The sequence below is a fragment of the Chinchilla lanigera genome, unplaced genomic scaffold, assembly GCF_000276665.1.
Source record: "Chinchilla lanigera isolate Chin_1 unplaced genomic scaffold, ChiLan1.0 scaffold00022, whole genome shotgun sequence".
NCBI classification, from domain to species: domain Eukaryota; kingdom Metazoa; phylum Chordata; class Mammalia; order Rodentia; family Chinchillidae; genus Chinchilla; species Chinchilla lanigera.
Genome location: NW_004955423.1, coordinates 8,316,961 through 8,337,810, shown reverse-complemented (window position 1 = coordinate 8,337,810; position 20,850 = coordinate 8,316,961). Strand labels below are relative to the sequence as shown.

Below are 20,850 nucleotides of genomic sequence, written 5' to 3'. Positions count from 1 at the left end.
ACCATTGTTAATTTCCTGTCACCTTGTTTGTAACTCTGTATTGTCTGTATTGGGCTTGTGATATGTTGTAAAATGTTGTATGTCTGTTAATGTTTCCCTCCTTTATCTTTAAAATAAAAAAAAAAAAAAAAAAAAGAAATGAGGAAGGAAACAGTTTTACCTTACTAAATTTTGCTGCATATTTTCAACCTTCATTAAAATCTGGATGCTGGTCTGACAGTGAATGTAGGCTTTCAACCTGAAATAAAAGCATCATATTGCAGGAAGTAAAACTGATTTTTAGTATATTTGAAGATAGTCTTATAAAGAGTAAGCATTTATAAACAACCAATAAAACTGAAATGGATCTACACAAGCATCAGAAAGAAGGTAAAGATATTTTCTAACCAAGGATCTGAAAAAAGAATTACCTTTCTTCTTTCTGTTCATCTTAAATTAAAAAAAAAAATCTATTTCAGCAAATTAATCAGCTCTTTCACATACTTATTTAAAAAATGCACCCAAATTAGTGACCGGGATTTTGTTTTACTGCCAAGTATATACCGAATGATAACACCAAGATTATCGGTTAGAAGGAAAGAAACTCAATTATCATAGCTATCTCAAAGACACACTTTGATTTCTGACATAGGTTTGGATCAGTCTAGGCAATACTGTTTATAAAATGCTGAAAAATGAGATTTAACTGTAACTGGATCGGATAAAACATTTAGAATCCACAGAGTTTAAATTTTAAACACCAGGTTACTCTGAAACCAAACCAAGCATTCATAGCCCCAGTAGGTACCATTTGGTGAAAATACAGTGGAGTCAACTGGGTTTCTGTCCAGGAGCGTGAATAACTCATACTCCAATAACACTTCTCTTTTTGAGCACTGCCTACTATCTACTGCCTTGTACTAGGAACTTTTAACATGCTATTTCTCTTAAACTTCAAAAACAACTCTATCTAGTAGGTACTGCCACTCTCATTTCACTGGTGGAACTATTAAAAGCCAGGAAGTTAAGTAATATACTCTTGATCAAATAGTTAATAAGGGACAGAGCTAGCTATTTTAACTCATATATCCATGACTGAAATTTTCCACTATGCTATGTTAACCACTTTTGTCCATGGTGTACTTCTGGACGGGAGGTAAAATGTACCTTACTTAGTTCTATGAAGACTTGGCTGAAATAGGATTTCCTGTCTTTAACAACTACTTGGAAAATCTTACTTTCCAGTTTTTAGCTCAACTTGAAAAGCAGTTTAGTTTAAGGGTTAAGAGGGCAGACTTTGACTCTGGACTGCTTGGGTTTGAATCCCAGCTTCCCTTTTTATTAGTTTCATGAGGTTCCTTAAACACTTTAAAGGTCAGTTTCCACATCTGTAACATGGGTCTAATAATGGTCTACCATGCTGTTACTGTGGGGATTAAATGAATTAGCACTGCTTTCCATAATAAGTATGTACCTAAAATACTTCAACATTTTAATTACAACCTCAGACAGTTACAAGATTTTTGAAACTTACCTTTGACGAATTACAGGATCAGACTTTTCAGGATCAATGTAAGTTTTTAGAATTTCATTAATAGTTTTATCATCTGGTACTCTTTCCAACAAAGAAAAAAAGATTATTATTTGTACTGTGCTACTAACGCTATTAACTTAGAATTATTAAATGTTGTGGCTTTTTTGATTTAAATAACTGAACAAAGATCTTTTACTTTACTCTTGGCAAAATATAACATCCTTTCAAGCAAAATATTACTCAAAGCTCAAAAAGACTTCTTGGGTGCACTTAACAAGATCTTAAAAACCATTTTGAAAAGTTCTGTATAAATCAACTATAAAAAATATGAAGCCTCTTTTAACATACACCTGTGCTCAAACATGAAGAGGACATGATGAAATGTATTTGCTACTTGCAAAAACAAAAGAAAACAAAATCTGAAGGAAGGTTTCAGATGATGCTAATTTTAATGCGTGTTAAAGTTTATTCATTCTAAATCATAATACCACATTAAAGAGTTGATACTAATTTTCCTGGAAACAAAGTATTTAAAGTTTTTCAACTGTGTTCTATGCATGCAGTATTTTAATGTATATAAAGCTACACAAATAAATTAAAGATAATTTTAAAATAACTTTTCTCAATCATTTATACATATTAGTTTATACTATTGGCTACACAGTCCCCTCTAGAAAACAATTCCTTTGTTTCTAGCGTGGTATCAACTTCAGTTAACAAAGTTCTTCACTAAAACTCATGCGGCAGTTAGTAAAAGAGGACAGTACCTATAATGTGGATAGACTTTATGCTAAATATATTAAATAGCAATTTTAAATTTTTTGCAACTTAAGGACTTAAATAATACATAGTCATTAAACTTTTAAAATGATACTTGATAATGTTCTTAATATGAAAAAGACAACAAACTATGCAAATTAATTCCAAAGAAAGCATATGCATAAAATAATGTACTTTCCAAGGAATACACTACAGTGTTAACAGTAATAACTTCTGAATAGACTTTGGATTATTTTTCATTTCCTATATAACTACTCTGCCTGAAAAACAATATTTTTAGCCAATTTTTCTTACATCCTTCTCCTTAATATGTGCTTCCCCTGCTCAAATAATTGTCAGGATTTTTCTGTTAATCATTTCCAACAGAGTTCTCCCACCTTTGTAGGTACTTCTAAAAAGTACACTATTTAGGGTTGGGAGGGTTATTTTTCTTTCTTTTCACATTTAAAAACAGTCATATTGTATGCTTTAGGTTTTAATTTTTTTTCTTGTTATTTCTGCTTGGTCATTGATAAGCATAGCTATAGTTCATTTATCTTCAGCATTGCTTCATTTTCTTTGTGTGCCTATAACCACAACTTATTCTACCACTGACATACACTTACTTAAGTTTAATTACAGAGCCTTAAAATAAAAATAGTCAGTTTTAAGGAGACTGGTGACACTATACCTCTTTTCTATGTACTCAGCTTGACTTTGAGGAAACAGCAGCTTCACGTGCCAACAAAACTGTTGTTTTCTAAAAGGGAAAATATGTGAAAATCAAGGTGGATAATAAAAGTCTGAATACAAATCAAGCTTCCTGAATTTTCTGAGATAATTCTAAAGTTAGATTTTCGAATATTTTTGCTATTAAGACCTATTTACTTTTTTCTAGGATTTCAGAAGCTATGTTTTTGACACAATATTGTCCTTGCAAGTGTTAAGAGAAAAAAAAGTGAAGCATTTCTGAATTGCAAGGACTTCACATTCCTGAATTAGAAGAGAATTTCTCATCGTTCGGGGGCTTTTGAGATCAATGTGCTACTCCTTGAAATTTACAAATAAATTTCCTCATGACTAAATACAATGAGCTGATGTCTTTGCCTGACTAGTCTGGAAATTAGGTGAATGAAGTATTGTCCAGTGGAGTCCAGCTGGCTGCAGATATACTTCTGAGGCATGAGTACGTGCATTCAGTAGCAAAACAGTAGACAACAAGCCGGTTGCTAAGCAAAACGCACTCTGAGCTAAGTTCCTTTGCCTTGAGGTCTAAACTTTGGTTGATATAGAATCAACAGTAACAATGAACTAAATGCTTGATTTTAGAAAAATGACCACATGTCCTGTTTAATACTTAAATGTAGTCACACTAAACAGTATTTCCTTAAAAAAATAAATCTAACTTTCAAAACATTGAACCACTACAGATACTTAAATGCCTTCACTACATGATGGTTTTATACAATGTTTTCCTGTCTTAGAAGAAATTTTTAACAACCTGCTACGGTTGGCAGCAACTCCTCCAAGCCATGATCAGTGTCTTCTGGAAACCTACCCTTTAGTGGTATGTTCCCTAAATTTAAAATAACTTTCTTATAATATAGCCTGGTAGTATTATCTTCCAACAAACATGTATACAATTTAGTCAATATCTTTATTAGAAGATAATGACCCAAGTAAAATTTGTGTCAAGTAAAATTTCTTTTAGGTTATCACATATCAGAATGACAGTTTTCTTAAATAGTGAGATAGTTTCTGACAAGAGCTAGAGAGAAATATGATTATGCTTATGTTGACAGTACCACTTACAGAAGAAACTTTTTACAAATAAAAGTCAAAAAGCACCCTTTACTAAAGACCGGATGTCTAAAGCCTCAAAGGAAAAGAACTTAAAAAATTTTTTGATCACAAAGCAGTTAGTAGTTTTCAATAAATAATTCTTCCTAAACAAAACCCCTTGCAATGTTCTTTATCTGTGAAACAGGCATATAACATAATCTCACTATAAAAAGCCAAGAGATGCCATATTTCTTTTTAAGAAATAAGATAGTTTTTTATTTTAATGCACAAAAATGCTTTAAAAATGTATTTATTTTCCCATGTTAACTTACAGGGGGGAAAAGGGAGCCCAATGTGTTCACCTTGCAGAATTGTAAATCGTAATTATCTCTACTCATTGCTTGAGTAATTTTGAGAACCATTCACCTTTCTTAACATTCAGTAGACCCTGAATACCTTCACAAGGCACTTAACATTCCAATCACAAAATGAGAAAAAGCCCTTGGAAGGAATTTTTTTGCTGTAGTTAACTAGTTGTGATTATAATGAAGTCATTTAGTATTTTATTGTGTATAAATTACGACTATTACAAAAATCTTTCTATACTTAGCCTCAGTTCAAACATGAACAAATTTGAAAAGTTCATTTACTTTTAAAATGTCATCTTGCAGTACTTTAAAAACAAAGAAAATAAAGAGGATAAACAGCTTTCACTATTCTACTCAGATTTAATCCATTTCCATATTATCATATTTTTGAGACACATTATTTCTTCTAGAAAATAAAAATTTGTTCATACAGTTGATGACCTTTTGCACTGCACCTTCATCCACAGTAGGGAATGGGAAGTGAACGGGTATTTATAAAGACCTGCTAAAATGAGTAAGTTAGTTTTCTGTAAAGTAGCTTCCAATTCTTTAATGTTTCTGAAATTCAAAGTAAGTTTTGACATGGGCAATCAAATCTCTTCCTGAGACTTAAAGAATTTCTAATTTTCCAAAATTATACATCATAACCTACTTAAAAAAATTATACATACACCCAAATCCCAGAAACATTATTTTGATTATTTTTCACAGATAGATTCTACGGAGTACAATCACTAGGATAGCTCAAGGTTTCTGAAACTCAGCAGTATAGACATCTTAGGTCAGACAGCTGTTATCAGGGGAGGGGGCTGCTCTCCGCACTACAGGATATGAAGCATTCTGGACCTCCACCCATCAGATCCCAGTAACAACCCTCTCCCAGTTCTGACAACTAAAAATGCTCGCAGACAGTGCAAATGGCCCCTGGGAGGCAAGATCACTGTGTAAAAACCATTAGGATATAGGTCTGAACATTTAATATTACCTCTAATGCTACTGTTTCCTAAATTCAACAAGTGCTATCAATTAATGTCACTGTGCCTTTGGCATATCAACTTTCTAAAGAATGAAAATACTGTGTCTAGAATATTCTACGTGACTAGGTACTCTCCAAGGCATACTTTAGTTTGAAAACAGACTGGTGAAGTAATGGTAGCAATTTTTAAACCTAATGCTACCTTCTGGACAACTGATAAAGTAACAGAAACAATGATTCCTTCTCTGAGTCCCATGAAACCCTATTTGTTTACAGCAAAACTTTTCCCGCACCTACCCCAAACATCAATACAAGGATGCTTGCACATACACACACAAACAATGCACTCTTAATGGGGGCAGTATTACCCCCATGTGGGCAAAACCTAGTCTCTGAAGGGCCAACAACAGTTTAGATATTATGGTATCAAAATACTGCAGGGGAGACAACTATAAAAGTGTCTCAAAGGGCACCTGGAATGTGATAATGAAAAAAAGTGAGAAACAGACAGCACATATATTAAATGAAGGAAATAATACTATTTTACACCTACTTTTAAGTGAGTTACACAGGCTACTCATTTACCAACTCTTGCTTACTAGAAACTGTTAAGGATAATTCACAGTTGCAAAAAAATGTATGGGGATGATGGTATATTTGGGAAGAGGGGTCCTATGCACATATACTCAATTATTCTTCTGACTTCATGACTTAAAATTGCCATTTGTAATATCTGAAACACTACCAGAATCCCATGAAACATGAAAATGAAAAGTTATCAGCTGCTTTCCAGTGGTACTGCTATCATGTTACAATAAGATGTTCAAATTCATTAAAAAATGAAACAGTTTTACCTATCAGATTTTATAGAGATGTTTTAAAAACTGTATTAGAGAAGTGTGGTGAAAAGGACACTCCATTGAATAAAGTGGTACAAGTACACTGGGCAAAATGCACACTATTAAAATATGTACAAAATACACACTACACTACATTTTATAATAGGAAAAAATTAGAAACAACCTAAATGTATGTCATCAGAAAGTTGATTAAATGAATTATGTAGCTATATACAATATATGTTAAGCAGCTATACAAAAAAGACAGAACTACAATAATGTCATTGTGCCCCATGCATCTCTACTTTCTCAAGAATGGAAATATTTCCAAATAACTAAAAATACTCCTAGATATTGCCAATGTCCCTGAGAGGTAGAAATTACTCTTTGAAAACACTGGGATAGAGATTTAAATATTTATTATTATTCTGAATGCATCACTATTACTGGTCATGCTACTATGCACTGATGTTATATGCAGCGATGTAGAAAAATGTGTATGTTGAATTACAGTATCTATATTTGAAATATAGGGTTACAGGGGCTGGGGATTTAGCTCAGCGGCAAAGCGCCCGCCTGGCAAGCGCAAGGTCGTGAGTTCAGTTCCCGGTACTGGAGAAAAACCAAAACCAAATAAATAAATAAATAAATAAATGAAATATAGGGTTATATACCATGTATCTACAAGTATGAAAGTATGTCCCAAATTTTTAATTATAGTTATTTCTTGACACAGTAAAAAAGATGATTTACTCAAGAACACATCTACATTAAATGACTTCCACATAATGACTTGTTATTTTTTATAATCTGCAAAGTTTTTTTTTCCACAGTGAAAGACATGATAGAAAGAATTCTAACATTTTTTCTAAACTTAAAAATATTTCCTTATAAGAATTATTAAATGTCCCCTTTGTATTTTAGAAACTACTACCCAGAAAGAACTGGAGTTACATATCCAGTTATTTTGATGGTTTCAAAAGTACCTTTCTAAAAAACAGATCCCAATTTTGAGTTACATAATTCTCAGAACTAAAATTTCTAATACAAAATTGAAATGAACTCAAATATTCTTGTTCTTTAAAAAAAAAACCCCACCATTTCTCATTCCACTCCAACACTGATTAACCAACATTTACTCAAAGAATATTACTAAGGGCTCACTAGGCACTAAGGACAGAAACTGACAGGGTACTAGGCCAATGCCAACTTCTTTGTACAGCCACGAATTAAACACCAATCTAGGGTACCATGCATTCTTCCTTCCACTGTATAATTTTCATATGAAAGGACTCTATTCTCTTGATATCCTACACAGCAAGAATACTTAATATACTATAATGCTCAGAAGTGGAATAGGGGAAAAATTAAGAGAACCTTGTGTTTGAATCCTAGTCTAACAATTTAATCACTTAATGTGATTTTTGAGCAAGGGACAATTTCTTTGTGCCTCAGTGTTCTCAGTAAAATTGGCAAAATAAGACTGTATCATAAGATTAAATGAGTAAGTATATCCAGAGTTTAGAATACAGTACTTAAACTGTTACTATTATCAAAATGTTAGAATTTTACATTCCATTCAGTGTCCTGAATTTGGAAGTTTAATGCCTTTAACTGAAAATATTTTGTTGGGAGTTTATAAGCAAACTCTCATTACATGGAAACTAGTACTTAATGGCTAGAGATAAAAGTAGATATGTGCATCAATATCATATTATAAAGGCCTTGAATGTATGTAAGTAGTATGGATTCTATTGTATAGTTAATGTACAATAAAAATTTTAAAGAGTGGAATGGAAGGTTTAGAGGGAAATCCATCATCCTGTTACTTAACTCTTACAGTGTCTGCCATATTATATTCTGGACATTAACCTTTTAGTGTTTGTTGGTACTTATTAAGAGAAAGTTCCTAACTGTTTTTCAGAATTACAATGACATACCATGTCAATTCAAATATGTCTGACACTTCTACTCCTGATTTTTAAATTTAAGTGGGCCCATGCCATGGTGTGAACATGTCCTCCAAAAATTCACGTGTTGGAAACTTGGTCCTCAATGTAATGTGTTGAGAGATGGGACCTTTGGGAGTTGACTGGCTATGGAGGGCTCTGCTTTCACAGATGCTTCCATGAATGTATTGATAGACCTTTAGGGTATGGCTTTGTTACAAGAGGGAGCTTTCTCTGGCCAGGTTGCTCTGTGCTCTCTCCTGCTATGTAACACCCTCTACTATGTCAACTTTTTTTGGTAGTACTGGGTAACAAACTCTAGAGCATGCTACAACTCCACCATGTTAGGATATAGTAAGAAGCCCTACTAGATGCCAGTGCCATGCTCTTAAGACTTTCCAGCCTCCATAGCCATGAAAATAAACTTTTCTTTATAAATCACCTGATCTCAGTTGTTCTGATCTAGCAATAGGACACAGACCAGATACTCCCTGAGCTAAGCTAATGTTAGTCTTTCCGCATGTCTGACTTTCAGAATATTATACGATTAAATTAGAAACAGCAAAAAGGTTATAAAAAATACCAACAGGTCCTTTAATCAGGGAATACTAGCAAGTAGCAACAGTAATAAGGAAAATTTATTAAAATGCTTTTATGACAGGCAGGTTTCTAAATAGTCCTGTATTAACTCACTTAATACTTGTGACTCTATGAAGTAAATATTATTTCATTTTACAGATAAGATCCCTAAAGTAGAATGAAGAAAGTGACTTCTCTAAGGTCTTTATTCAGCTGTGAAGTGGCAAAGCTGGTACATTACTTGAAGCCAGAGTACTGTAATTCTAGAATCTATAATTTACCATACTATGATGAACTTTCCAGAAACAAAAGTTCAATAATAAACCATATATTTTTTTGTACTGATGATTTAAATGTATCACTGCTCTTATTTTAAATATTTGCTTTCTTATTTGAAAATAATTTTAAAAAATAGACATTCTGACTGCAATGGCAATAATCCCTTGATTCCATTCCTTCTAATCCATAACCATATTTTAATGAATGGATCCATCCCTACCCGCCAGGAGTAGGTGCCTCTGGCCTAACAAGATTAATATATGTTCCTGCACACAATGGCTCAGGTGACCTAAGTAGTTTAAAAATAGCTGAACTTGTGATCTGTTCAGTATTGCTAGGAGATAAGCACTCCTTATGGATATGTGCTGTAACTCAAATTGCTACCATCAGTATCCTGGTAACAATGAGAAGATCCAGTAAAAAATCAGAAATAAAGTGAGCTCTTGGTGAAACAAGCAAGTTGTTCTATTTATTAACCCTGAAGTCCACCCTACCTCTTTTGGGCATTCAGTAACGAGAGCCAAGGTACCCTTTTGATAATACCTCAAGCTGGTCTGAAATGGGAATCCTATTTCATGCAATCTAAATTTTAGCATTCTAACTGATTATAGGGATTAAAGGCTTTTTTCTCACTAGATTTCATCTTTGATTTACAAGCAATAGAAAAGGAAAAGAACACTGAAATTGTCAATTGTAATGACATCTGAAAGCAGCAAGTAATACCTGGTGGAATCTCATGAAAAAAGCCTCTCCACTGTCAGCTATAAAATCTCATTTTAATTTAGAGCTTAAAGAAAACCTAGCCTAATTTGAAACTGTTCAAGAAAAAAAAAATGTAGGAAATATCTACCTAATCCTTCACTTATAGGTATTTAACCTTTTAAAATTTATTTTAAGATGAAAATTTAAAGTCTTTCAAAAATAAAGGCAACTTATTTTATGAGGATTAGTATCATGATAGTGTTTTTGGAAGCATGAACATAAAGGATCTGTTTAGTTACTTAGTATGGATTAAAATAACTAGAATTTGGGCGAATGAAAACCACAATTTTAAGTCTCACATCATTATAAAAATACTTTGAAAAGTTCCACTTATATATTTTGCCCTGTTAAAAATTAGTACTACATGATAATAGGAAACAGGTTAACTATGTGGTATTGGCTTTAGTTGAGAGTATATTAAGAAATGGATCTAGCAGGTGAACACTGAAATGAAAAAGAACATTTTGTTTCAAATAACTGATAAATACTTGAGTACTTAAAGCAGTTCTCAGCTGAAGGTGGGGTGGAGGGAGTAGAGGCATTTGCAAACAGGCTGGCAGTTCTGAGTGTTCTAAGACCAGGAAACACAGAGACATTATCAGGTAGGGGCCAGGAACGCTAGCCTTCCTGTAATTCATGGCAGAGTCCTATATAACAAAAAATGTCAACTTCAAAATGCTAATGAAGCTCCCACAGAAAAAAATACTAGAATAGAAATGATAGCAGATAAATGCATACAACAATGAATACCAGTATTAAATACCAGCATCTGTTTCACATTAACTGTGCAGAAAATATGCACTATAAGAACTCAGTCGAAGAAGACATGGGCAAAGATCAGCTGTCATGTGCACTTTCACAGATGGCTAGGAAATAGGAAGACATTCCAGGATTTTGGAAGAACAGTGTGGGTCCATTTTGTTGAATACACTAGGAAATCAAATGAAGCCAGATTATGGAGAGTCATATTTGGATGTGGATCACTTGTAGGAACAGGAAGATTTTCTGATCGCAATATGATTCTACCTAGAATTCCTGGCACAGCACAGGGGGCCTCTCTTCAGTCCCCATCACTCACCGATGCCTGGCCTGGAGTCTAGAAATGCTAATCTATTTGTGCTAACTGGCTCAGTGCTTCTACATGTGGTAGTTTCACCTCCAGACCACCTTTTCCTTCATCTCGATTAAAATGTATGACATAAAAACTGTTCCTTGTCTTTCCAAAACTGTTCAAATCTTACTCTTTCCTGGGAATTTTTTCCTGTCCTCTGCTCTCAACGCGTGACTCTTCCCTCAAGGTAAGAGCAGCAAGCCCACCACTGTTACTACTGCACCTCCTGATACTTCCTCAGATCATTAAATACATATTGCTCTATGAGTCTGCCAACTTGTCTTCCCACTGACTGAATTGAGACTAAATCAGTGCCTTATGCAACCGTTTTCAGATGGGAATAAGCATCAAAATCACCTGGTGGGTGCTTTCATAAAAAAGACGCCCTAACGCCAATGAAGTAGCAACTCTGTTGGTCAGCCCTAGGTATCTGCATCTGAAACAGCCTCACAGTTAATTCTGACATGGATTCTAAATTAAAAACCACTATACACAAAACTGCCACTATTAGTGTCTCTCTCCCTTACCAATATAGTAATAGGCAGAGAGAAAGTAACTTGCCAAGAAATCTCTTTCACAATATGATTAAATTTTACTATGTTTAATACAAACATTCAAAAATATAACCCGTTATTCCTTTTTTAACAAGTAAATACGCAAGAAGACTCACATTATCTACTCACGAGAAACACTTAAAATAGATGTTTCTAATTGCCTGAAAGGTAGCAATTCCATAACATGCAGGGATAAGAAGATGGTAATTTCAGCCCATGGAAGGGGCACACATCTGAGAACTTTATACACTGCAAAGCCAGGACATGAGATGACCAATTTCAACTGGCAACTCTGCTTATGACTAACGAAGGTATCTCTAAGCTAATGACTACTGTGGGCATGGAAGCATTAATATTTTGAGTGGGTGACTGTTACGTCATAATCATGTTTTATAAAGATGTACCTAGGAGCACAGTGTAGAAGTGACTGAAGGGAGGAGATACCAAAGGTAGAGATAGAACACAGGGTTCACTCAATAGTCCGGAGTGAGACAAGAGGGCCTGTCTGCATAGATGAATACAGCCAATCAATGCCATAGTCAAAGAAACGAAAGGAGAGGGACATACTCTAGAGGCATGTTATCATGAAGAACTCTCTAAGTGAATCACACTCAGGACTCTAAGATGACCCAGTGTTTGGTTTTCTACTTCCATAGTGCTGCTTTCTGTTGCTGGGCAAAGGTACACCCATGGTGATGCTTTGTCACTGGAACTCCCTACCATCATCTGAATAGCTGCAGTAAATAAAAGTCCAACAAGGGAATCATTGGGCTTTTATTCTTTCACACAGTTTTCCTAAGTCCTTGCTGTTATTCTAAAATCTTTCCGAGCAAACTATACCAAAGCTGTAATAGCAAAGAAACCACAGAGCTAAACATTTCAATCAGTCAACAAGTTTGTACTGAGCACCTATTATGTAATCTCCCAAATCTCACTGCAAATCCACTTGTTTCTCTATGACCACAACTGCTAAACCCATCATTTCATTTTCCTTTGCTCTTTTCTAAAGTCAACTTGCAGCGAAGTACAAATTTATACCGTTTATAAAGATACCATGTTTATAAAAATCCTGTCCTTTACAAAGTGGATTACCACATAACTAAGGAAAAAAGTGCTACGGACATTAATAAAGGGGTTGATGGGTATTCTGTTGCAATATAATTAGAATGCTTTAATTATATACAAAGAATAAAAAGATTTTTTTTTTCAATTTGTAAAAGGTTTGTTATTTCTTTACAAGAGGGACATCTAGTGGCTGGCTTCTAAAACAGAACTAGAGCTTTTAAATATTAATTTACACTGATGTTCAGTAATAAATATACTTCTATCTTAATTTTGCAAACACAAAAGAAATGCATACAGAGTTAAGAACCCAGGTAGAAAAGATGGGTTGAGTAGTTAAAAACTCAGCAGTTCTAACCTGGAAGTGGGAGAATGAGGAGAACTGGACCGTGAGTTTGTGTGGAGACAAACTGGGGAAAAGGGAAGGCAAAACATTTGAGCCTACAGTTAATCTAGAGATACAGGCTGAGTGTTCCCAATACAAAAATCTAAAATGTTCTAACATTTAAAACGTTTTAAATGTCATTTTGGTGCATTTCAGATTTTGGATATTTAGATTAGGGATGCTCTATGGATACAATCTATGCACATATCCCCAAGTCCAAAAAATTCCAACCAATTCAGTTAAGAAATACTCAACTAGGATTACTGGGAGGGATCCCTCAGTCCAATTCATTCTTCCAACTGACAAGCTGAAATATATTCCCTCTGTATGCCACTGACCTCTGACCAAAATAGGCAGAAAAATGAAATGAGACGTGTTATCTAAGAACAATACAGTCACCAGTTTGAATACTGATGGCTTCTACCAGCAAAACACTAAACACAACTAAGAGTGTTAGCTATGGATAAAAAAACACATGAAATTCAAAATTCATGTATTTATGTGGTATAAAACAACACAAAACCTGGCTCCTGTCCCTATTTGCCTTTAACTACTTCTTATACGTCCAGCTCCTAGAACCACTAACCCAAATAAACTTCTTTTAAAAATTAACCAGTCTGTGGCATTTTGTTACAGCAACATAAAGACACCTTCTCTAAAGGTAACGACTATTCTCACTTTGTAATACAGTAGTCCTTCCAATCATTGTTTTTACTTGCTGTGGTTCATTATCTATGGTAAACTGTGGTCTGACAATACTACATGGAAAATGAAAACAGTAAACAACTTGTAAGTTTTAAACCACTCACTGTTCTGAGTGATGAAATCTTGTGCCCTTCTGTAAAAATCATCCCTTTGTCCAGTGTATTCATCCCATACATGCTGCCTACCCATAAGTCAGGGAGCAGCTATCACAGTAGCTACTGTGACCAATTATTACGGTATTGTAGTACTTGTGTTCAATAAGTGGTCCTTATTTTCCTAAATAATGGCCCCTAAGTGCAGGAGTAGTAACGCTGGCAATTTGGACATGCCAATGAGCAGCTATAAAATGCCCCCTTTAAATAAAAAGGGAAAAGTTCTTGTCTTAAGCAAAGAAAAAATCATATGTTATGATTGCTAGAATCTAGGAGAAGAACAAATCTATCCATGAAACTGAGGGAAAGGATATCTGTGGTAGTTTTGCTGTTATATATCAAACTACGCAAGTTATGGTCAGAGTATGTACATGCTTAGTTAAGATGGACAGGTATTAAGTATGTGAGTAGGAGACATGATAGAAAATATGTTCTGACTGACAGCAATGTGTTGCACCAGAAAGCATTGCACTTCATATCTACCCATCATGTGGGCACTGTATCATCTCACATCATCACAAGAATGAATACAGTACATGAGATATTCTGAGAGAAACCACATTCTCCTTTCACTACAGCATTTTGCTATAACTATTCCATTTCATCACTGTTGTTATTATTAATCTCTCATTGTACCTAATTTATCAGTTAAACTTTACCATGGATTATATATATAAAAATATAGTATATATAGTCTAGTACTATTTATTAGTTTCAGGAACCCCTTGGAGGTCTTGAAATGTGTACCTATGGACTACAGAAACTACTGTATAAGCATATATGTATGTGAATCTTATTTTTCACACAATGGTCGTATGCAATGAACATGGTTTTACATCTATCTTTATTCACTTAATATTTTTGGTAGTCATTTCATATAGATACATTTAAATTAGAAAGGCACGACAATCACTTCCTTTTTCCTATGTATAGTTATTCTTATCAGGGAGTCCAAAATAGCAAAACTGTTAGGTGAGAAAGTGCTTTCCTGACCTGCCTGTTTTCCTTTGTGGTACAGTGAGTGCTTATTTTAAATGTTTATAGAAGCAGGCAAAGACAGATAGGAGGATCACCTTGAGTTTGAGGCCAGCCTGGGCTACCTAGTGAGTTCAGCCTCATCCTGGTCTACACTGCGAGACTGTCTCAAGAAAACCAAACCAAACCAAACCAAACCAAACCAAACCAAACCAAACCAAACCAAACCAAACCAAACCAAACTAAACCAACAAACAGCCCAACAAAACCAAAACCAAAACCAAAACCGAACAATAGTGTTCTCAATAGTAGTAAAAGAAATGAGAAAACAAACAAAAAAATAAACTGGCATTAAAATAAGGGTCAACTTATTGACACTAAAGTTATATGCAACTAAACTATCATTCAAAAGTAAGCATGAGGTATCAGACTCCAAATATATAAAACTTTAAAACAAGCAGAGCAGATCTTGGGAGGGGTTAGAAGAGATTATATCTAAAGAGAAGGAGAGCTAGCCAGGTAAAATCTAAGGTGGTGATAATGTAATGTTCTATATATACACAGGGACTGGGTTATACACATGTATATATTTGTCAAAACTCAATAAATGTGTACTTGATGCAGAAATATTCAGGGATCAGTTGAATGATGTCTGCATTTACCTCAGAGTGCACCAAAAAGACTGGTTAGCCAAAGGATAAATATGGAATAAAGCACTGCAGCACAATGTTAAGGACAGAATCCAAGTGGCAAACATATGGCTATTAACTACAAAATTCTTTCTATTTCACGCTTGAAAAATTTCATAAAATATTAGAAAAAATTCAATAGGCAAAACTAATCTATAAGGTTTGAAGTCAGTGAGATAACTATAGAGGGAGGCAGAGGTAGATTCTGGGGTGCTAGGAAAATACTGTATTCTCAAGCACGGTACACTAATGATGTGTGCACATTTTTTCTATATTTCCATTAAAAAGAAATAAATGAAATAAAGATATTTTCAGACAAAAACTGCCCTTGAATTATACTTTGGGTTTCTCAAATAAGAGAAACCAGGCAATTTTTAAGCTTGTATGTCTGACTTATTTCACTTCACATTTTTGACTCAAGATGCATCCATTTTCCTACCAGTAACTCAAATTTATGCTTCTTTATGGCAAAGTGATGTTCCACTGTGCATAAATACCACATTTTCTCTATCTAGTCACCCACTGAGCAACATACAGGACACTTCCAAGATTTAGCTACCGTGAGTTGTGCAGTTATAAACATGGGTATGCAGGTACAAGTTCACATTTCCAGCAACAATGTAAAAGGGTTCCTTTTCTCCTACAGACTTGAAAGTATTTGTTATTACTGTATCTGACTTCTTGATAGCTGTTCTTTCTATTTTCATACAAAAACTGAAAAACATATTCTTTGTCAGAGTTCACTAAAGAAAATCTCAAAGGAGGAAAATGACCCTAAAAGGAAGGCATGACATTTAAAAAAAATGAACAAAAAACCATTTGGACATTCTTCAATTTTGTTCTGTGCTCTGGAAGATCTCTAATTTTTTGGACCCCATTGCTAAGAAGAACTGTTGAAAGGGTCATAATACCATGCTTAAGAAGAAGGGAACAGAGCTTCAGTAATCAAAAAAATGTCCCTCTTGAAATAGATTGAAGAGTTATAAAATGCTAAACATTTTACAGTAGAGGGCATTGAAGACATACACTCAATGATAAAGTAAACAATCTTAGAGCGTGTAGAGGTTTCTGAGAATTGAGAGACAATGAAAATGTGTAAGATGGATTAGCCACAAACTCAAATTACTGAAATACATGCAAATGAGAAATTCTCACAGAATCCAGAGAAGAAGGCAAAAAAAGTCAAGATGAGAAAAATGAAGGATCAGAAAGGTCCAGAAGGCTGGTCCAGGAGATGAAAATCTGTGGAAGAGGAATACCTGACCCTGAGATCAATGCAAATAAAATCAAAACAATAATCAAACTAATTGAAGAAAATTTTGAGAAGAACAGAGTGCCTACAAGTCGAAAAGGCTCACAGGGTACCTTTAAAATTTAACAAAAAGAAACACCTAGAAATATATTCTGGTGACTTTTTAAAAAAAATTCAAAGATAAAGAACAATTTTTACAAAACTGTCAGACAGAGAAAGCAGGTTAGCTATAAAAGGGCAAAAGTCAGGCTGACCTCAGATTTTTCTCTTTTAATTCTATACGCCAGAAGACAATGAAACAATACTTTATCTTCAGAGTTTTAAGGCAAAATAGTTTTGAACCAAGAATTGTATGTCCTGCCAAGTTGTTATTATTGTATGAAAGCAACTAGAAGATATTCTCCATCAACCAAGAACCTTCTGAACTGAAAAATTTGCTCAGTGATTTATAGCAGCCAACAGAGAACATGAATTAGAAATAACTAAAGACCAATGTAGTGACATACATTTGTAATCCCAGCACTCTGGATATTGAGACAGGAAGATCACCATGAGTTCAAGGCCAGCCTGGGCTATACATATACTGAGTTCAGGACCAGCCTGAACTACATGATGAAATCCTATCTCAAAAAATCAAAAACAAAATAAAAAACAAAACAAAAACCCAGGGAGGCAACTGTATGAAAGACTTTGATTGTAAACATTAAAAGTAATTAAGAAGCATGAAGTCTAATTGTTATATATGAGGTAATAAAACTAAATATAGAAACATTTGTAGGCTAGATCTAAATTTTTCAGTTTATACAGTTTTAAACTGTCAAAGAGGAGCTGGGGATATGGCTCAGTGTCATAGTGCCTGCTTGGCAAGAGGTCTTGAGTTCAATTTCCAGTACCGCCCCCAAAAATAGCTGTTCCCTTAGTTTTACACTGAATGTATTCCCTTAGGGAACCTGGATATACTGTCAAAAGAGCATGCCAAATATTCAATGTATTGAACAAATAGTTTTATTTTTGCCATGTAGTATTAGAAGAAAGGAACATATTCTTAAGTCAAATGTATGTAAAATAGGTGCTTTGTCACTGTGGACAAGTAAAAACATTTTTAAATGTTAATCTGACAAAATTGAAAAATGGTACAGTTTTATTTCCCTTAGTTTACATACAGAAGAAAACAGGTAGCAAGTCTGTCCATAATGTTAATATTAATAATTTAAGGAGAAAATTTCCAAAGCACTGGTTGGAGGAAGGTGAGTCAAACCTTTTCAATATACTGAATTGAGAAAAATGGTAGTTACTATGTCATACAGTAGTTCATATAAATCAGTAAGGCATCAAGTTGTTACAGGCGAAAATACAATATATACATTCCAAGTGTTTAGAACTGAAGTGAAAAACCAAGAAAAGGTAACAAAAGAAAAACAGCAAGAAAGCATTAAAGTTAGCACAAGAGACTGGCAGAGGCAGAGGTGAGTTATACTGGAAAATTAATTCAAAGTTCATTAAGAAACTGAATCTCTGATCCATGATCTCTGATCACATTTGCATAAAACAAAGGATAAAGGGATTTTAAAGTAATAAACTCTTTAGGTCACAGAAACAGCAAATTTTTATCAGGCAGAAATAAGGATATTATAAGATATCAATATTTTCCTAGCTTCTCTATTGTTTTCCAACAGTTTTTGTTCAGCAGGAAGTGAAAGTGAACATAAAGTTATAACCTCTATGACAAGATAAAGGATTTATCCTGAAAGAGAGATACTATTTTAAAAAAAGTACTCTGGGATCTGCTCCAAAGTAAGCAGGGGACCTTTCTATTGGATTCATTTCCTTTTTTAACAGGAAGAATGGGAATCTTGCTTTGTCTCAACATATTCTTAATATAAGTATCTATTACTCTTTTGTTCGTTAAAGCTATCAGTTAGGCTCTTGCAAATTCAATAGTCCTTTAAAATTTACCTCCATTAAATGCATTTTTTTACTTTATACATTGGTGATACGACTACTCAGTGGAAGTTTAGAAAAATTCACATACTATATAATTTGCATATTACTTTAAAAGATTCAGATCCATATTGGTCAAAAACTCCTATAAAGGATGCCTAGTTAGAATGAATGTATTCTTCTAAGGTACCTATTATGTTTCCTGCTACCTACAGTAACTTGCTGATAGTTCTACAGGAACTGTACAGTAAACACTCTTCATATGGGGCACTTTGTGTGCGTGTGTGCATGTGTGTGGTACCAGGGTCTTTCCACTGAGCTATATCCTGAGACATTTGATTTTTATTTTGGGCTAGGTTGTTGCTAAGCTGCCCAGGATGTGCCTGAACTTGTGATCTTCCCACCTCAGCCTCCCAAATGCAGGGATTCCAGGTGTGTGCCAAAACACCTGGGTGGAACTCTTAGCTTTTTAAAACTTTTTCAAAGGGCTAGAGGTAGAGCTCATTGATAGCATGTACAGGGACCTATGTTTGATCCCCAGCATGAGGAAAAAATAATTATAAAATAGTACTGAATAACTTAGGATATATACTGATTACTAAGAGTAATACTCTTGGAAGAAACTTTTTCCTACATATATTCATGATGTACAGGAACACAAAATGTTATACTTGGAGCTATATTCTTTTTAGTATTGAAAATCTGGATAACAATTATTCTGAATGGTTTCCTTCATAAAACAGAACACATTTTATACTTAAGAAAGGATGAACCAATTGCTCTAAATTCCAAACAAATTATGTTAATTTCTAAATATGTTAGTTTTAAAATGCACAAAGCAATCATCTCAAACTTGACAAATGTAAGGAATTACTACACTTTTGGAAACCAACCAGGAAAAATGGAAAACCACTCTTACAAATAATTATGTCTTGAATCATAGGAAATATATAGATAGCATCATCTTCTAGTTATATAGCAGCTTTTGAAAAGGTGGAACTTCTGTTAGAACAACAATTCTGATGGCCATTTTTTTCAACTTCTGGAACAGTAAACTGGAAAAGGACCTTGAAGTTTACCTAGCTCAACCACTACACTGTCAAGATGAGGTTCACAGGGTGCAGGAGCACATGCCTGTCAGCTACCAGGGAGACTGAGATCGGAGGGTCACGTGAGCCCAGGAGTTTGAGACTAGTCTGGGCAACATAAGGAGACCCTGTCTCAAAACATAAAAATAAAAATAAGGCTCAGAAAAAGCAAGTACAGTGATACCTTGGTTGTCAAACTCGATTTATTCCAAATTTGTGTTTGAACATGGTAAGTTTGAGAAGTGAACATATTTTTCCATAAGAAAGAATAGAAAACAATTAGTTGGTTCTGAGGCCCCAAAATTACATTTATAAATTCATTTTCCCAGGACTTTAACAGATTTGGCAATGATTTCTTTCTTTAATTCTATCATGGTTCTGTTTTCCTTTTATCTTTACTGCTGGTACCACTAACATTTTTGGAGCCATGGTTAAAATATTTTACACAAAAAAGCACACACACACAAAAAGCATAATGACTATTTTAATGCATTAACGTAAGTACTACATGTTGTCCAAGTGAGAGCAATACTTAGACTGAAGTGTCACCCCTTTGTGTCCATGGCGAGATGTGACATGTGACTCCCTCAGCCTGTACAGATTTTTTCAAGTTCGATTTTCAGCTTGACTATCAAATACCAAGCAAAGTTACACATACCAAGTAGATATTTTTGAACTTTGCTATTCAAGTAGTGGGAAGTTCAAGCTTAGAGCTGTGTGACAAGTGAAGTGTCATGGTTATTTGTCTAAGGAAACACAGTTACTATGAGGCTGGTGGAAGAAGGACCTGCACAGGTTTTCTGAATACACATCCAGAATCATGATCACTCTGTAGTTTGGTTGGCTAGATACATAGTTCAACTGCCCCATGGTTCCAAGAACCCTCCCAAATACTGAAATCTGAGGGTGCTCAAGTCTGTTCTATAAAATGGCGTATTATTTGCATATTACCACGTACATCCTCCCATCTTGTATGTGTTACACCTAAACCATGTAAATAGTTGTTATACTATATTGTTTAGGGAATAATGACAAAAAGCTGTGTACATGTTTAGCACTGAAGCTGAATTTTTCTTGAGTATTTTCAACCTGAAGATGGTTAAACCTACAGATGTAGAATGTACAGACAG

General features: G+C 34.4%; 1 protein-coding gene across 2 annotated transcripts in view; it reads right to left on the bottom strand.

Annotated features, from left to right (window-relative positions):
* Znhit6 (zinc finger, HIT-type containing 6) overlaps positions 1-20,850 on the bottom strand; it is a 50,069-nt gene that overhangs the window by 21,791 nt on the left and 7,428 nt on the right. For both annotated transcript variants that reach the window (XM_005385133.1, XM_005385135.1), the window contains exons 6-8: positions 2,964-3,032; positions 1,514-1,594; positions 161-238 (exon numbers count right to left, since the gene is read on the bottom strand). In XM_005385133.1, coding sequence (XP_005385190.1) covers positions 161-238; positions 1,514-1,594; positions 2,964-3,032 — 228 coding nt within the window. The remainder of the gene's footprint in view (positions 1-160; positions 239-1,513; positions 1,595-2,963; positions 3,033-20,850) is intronic.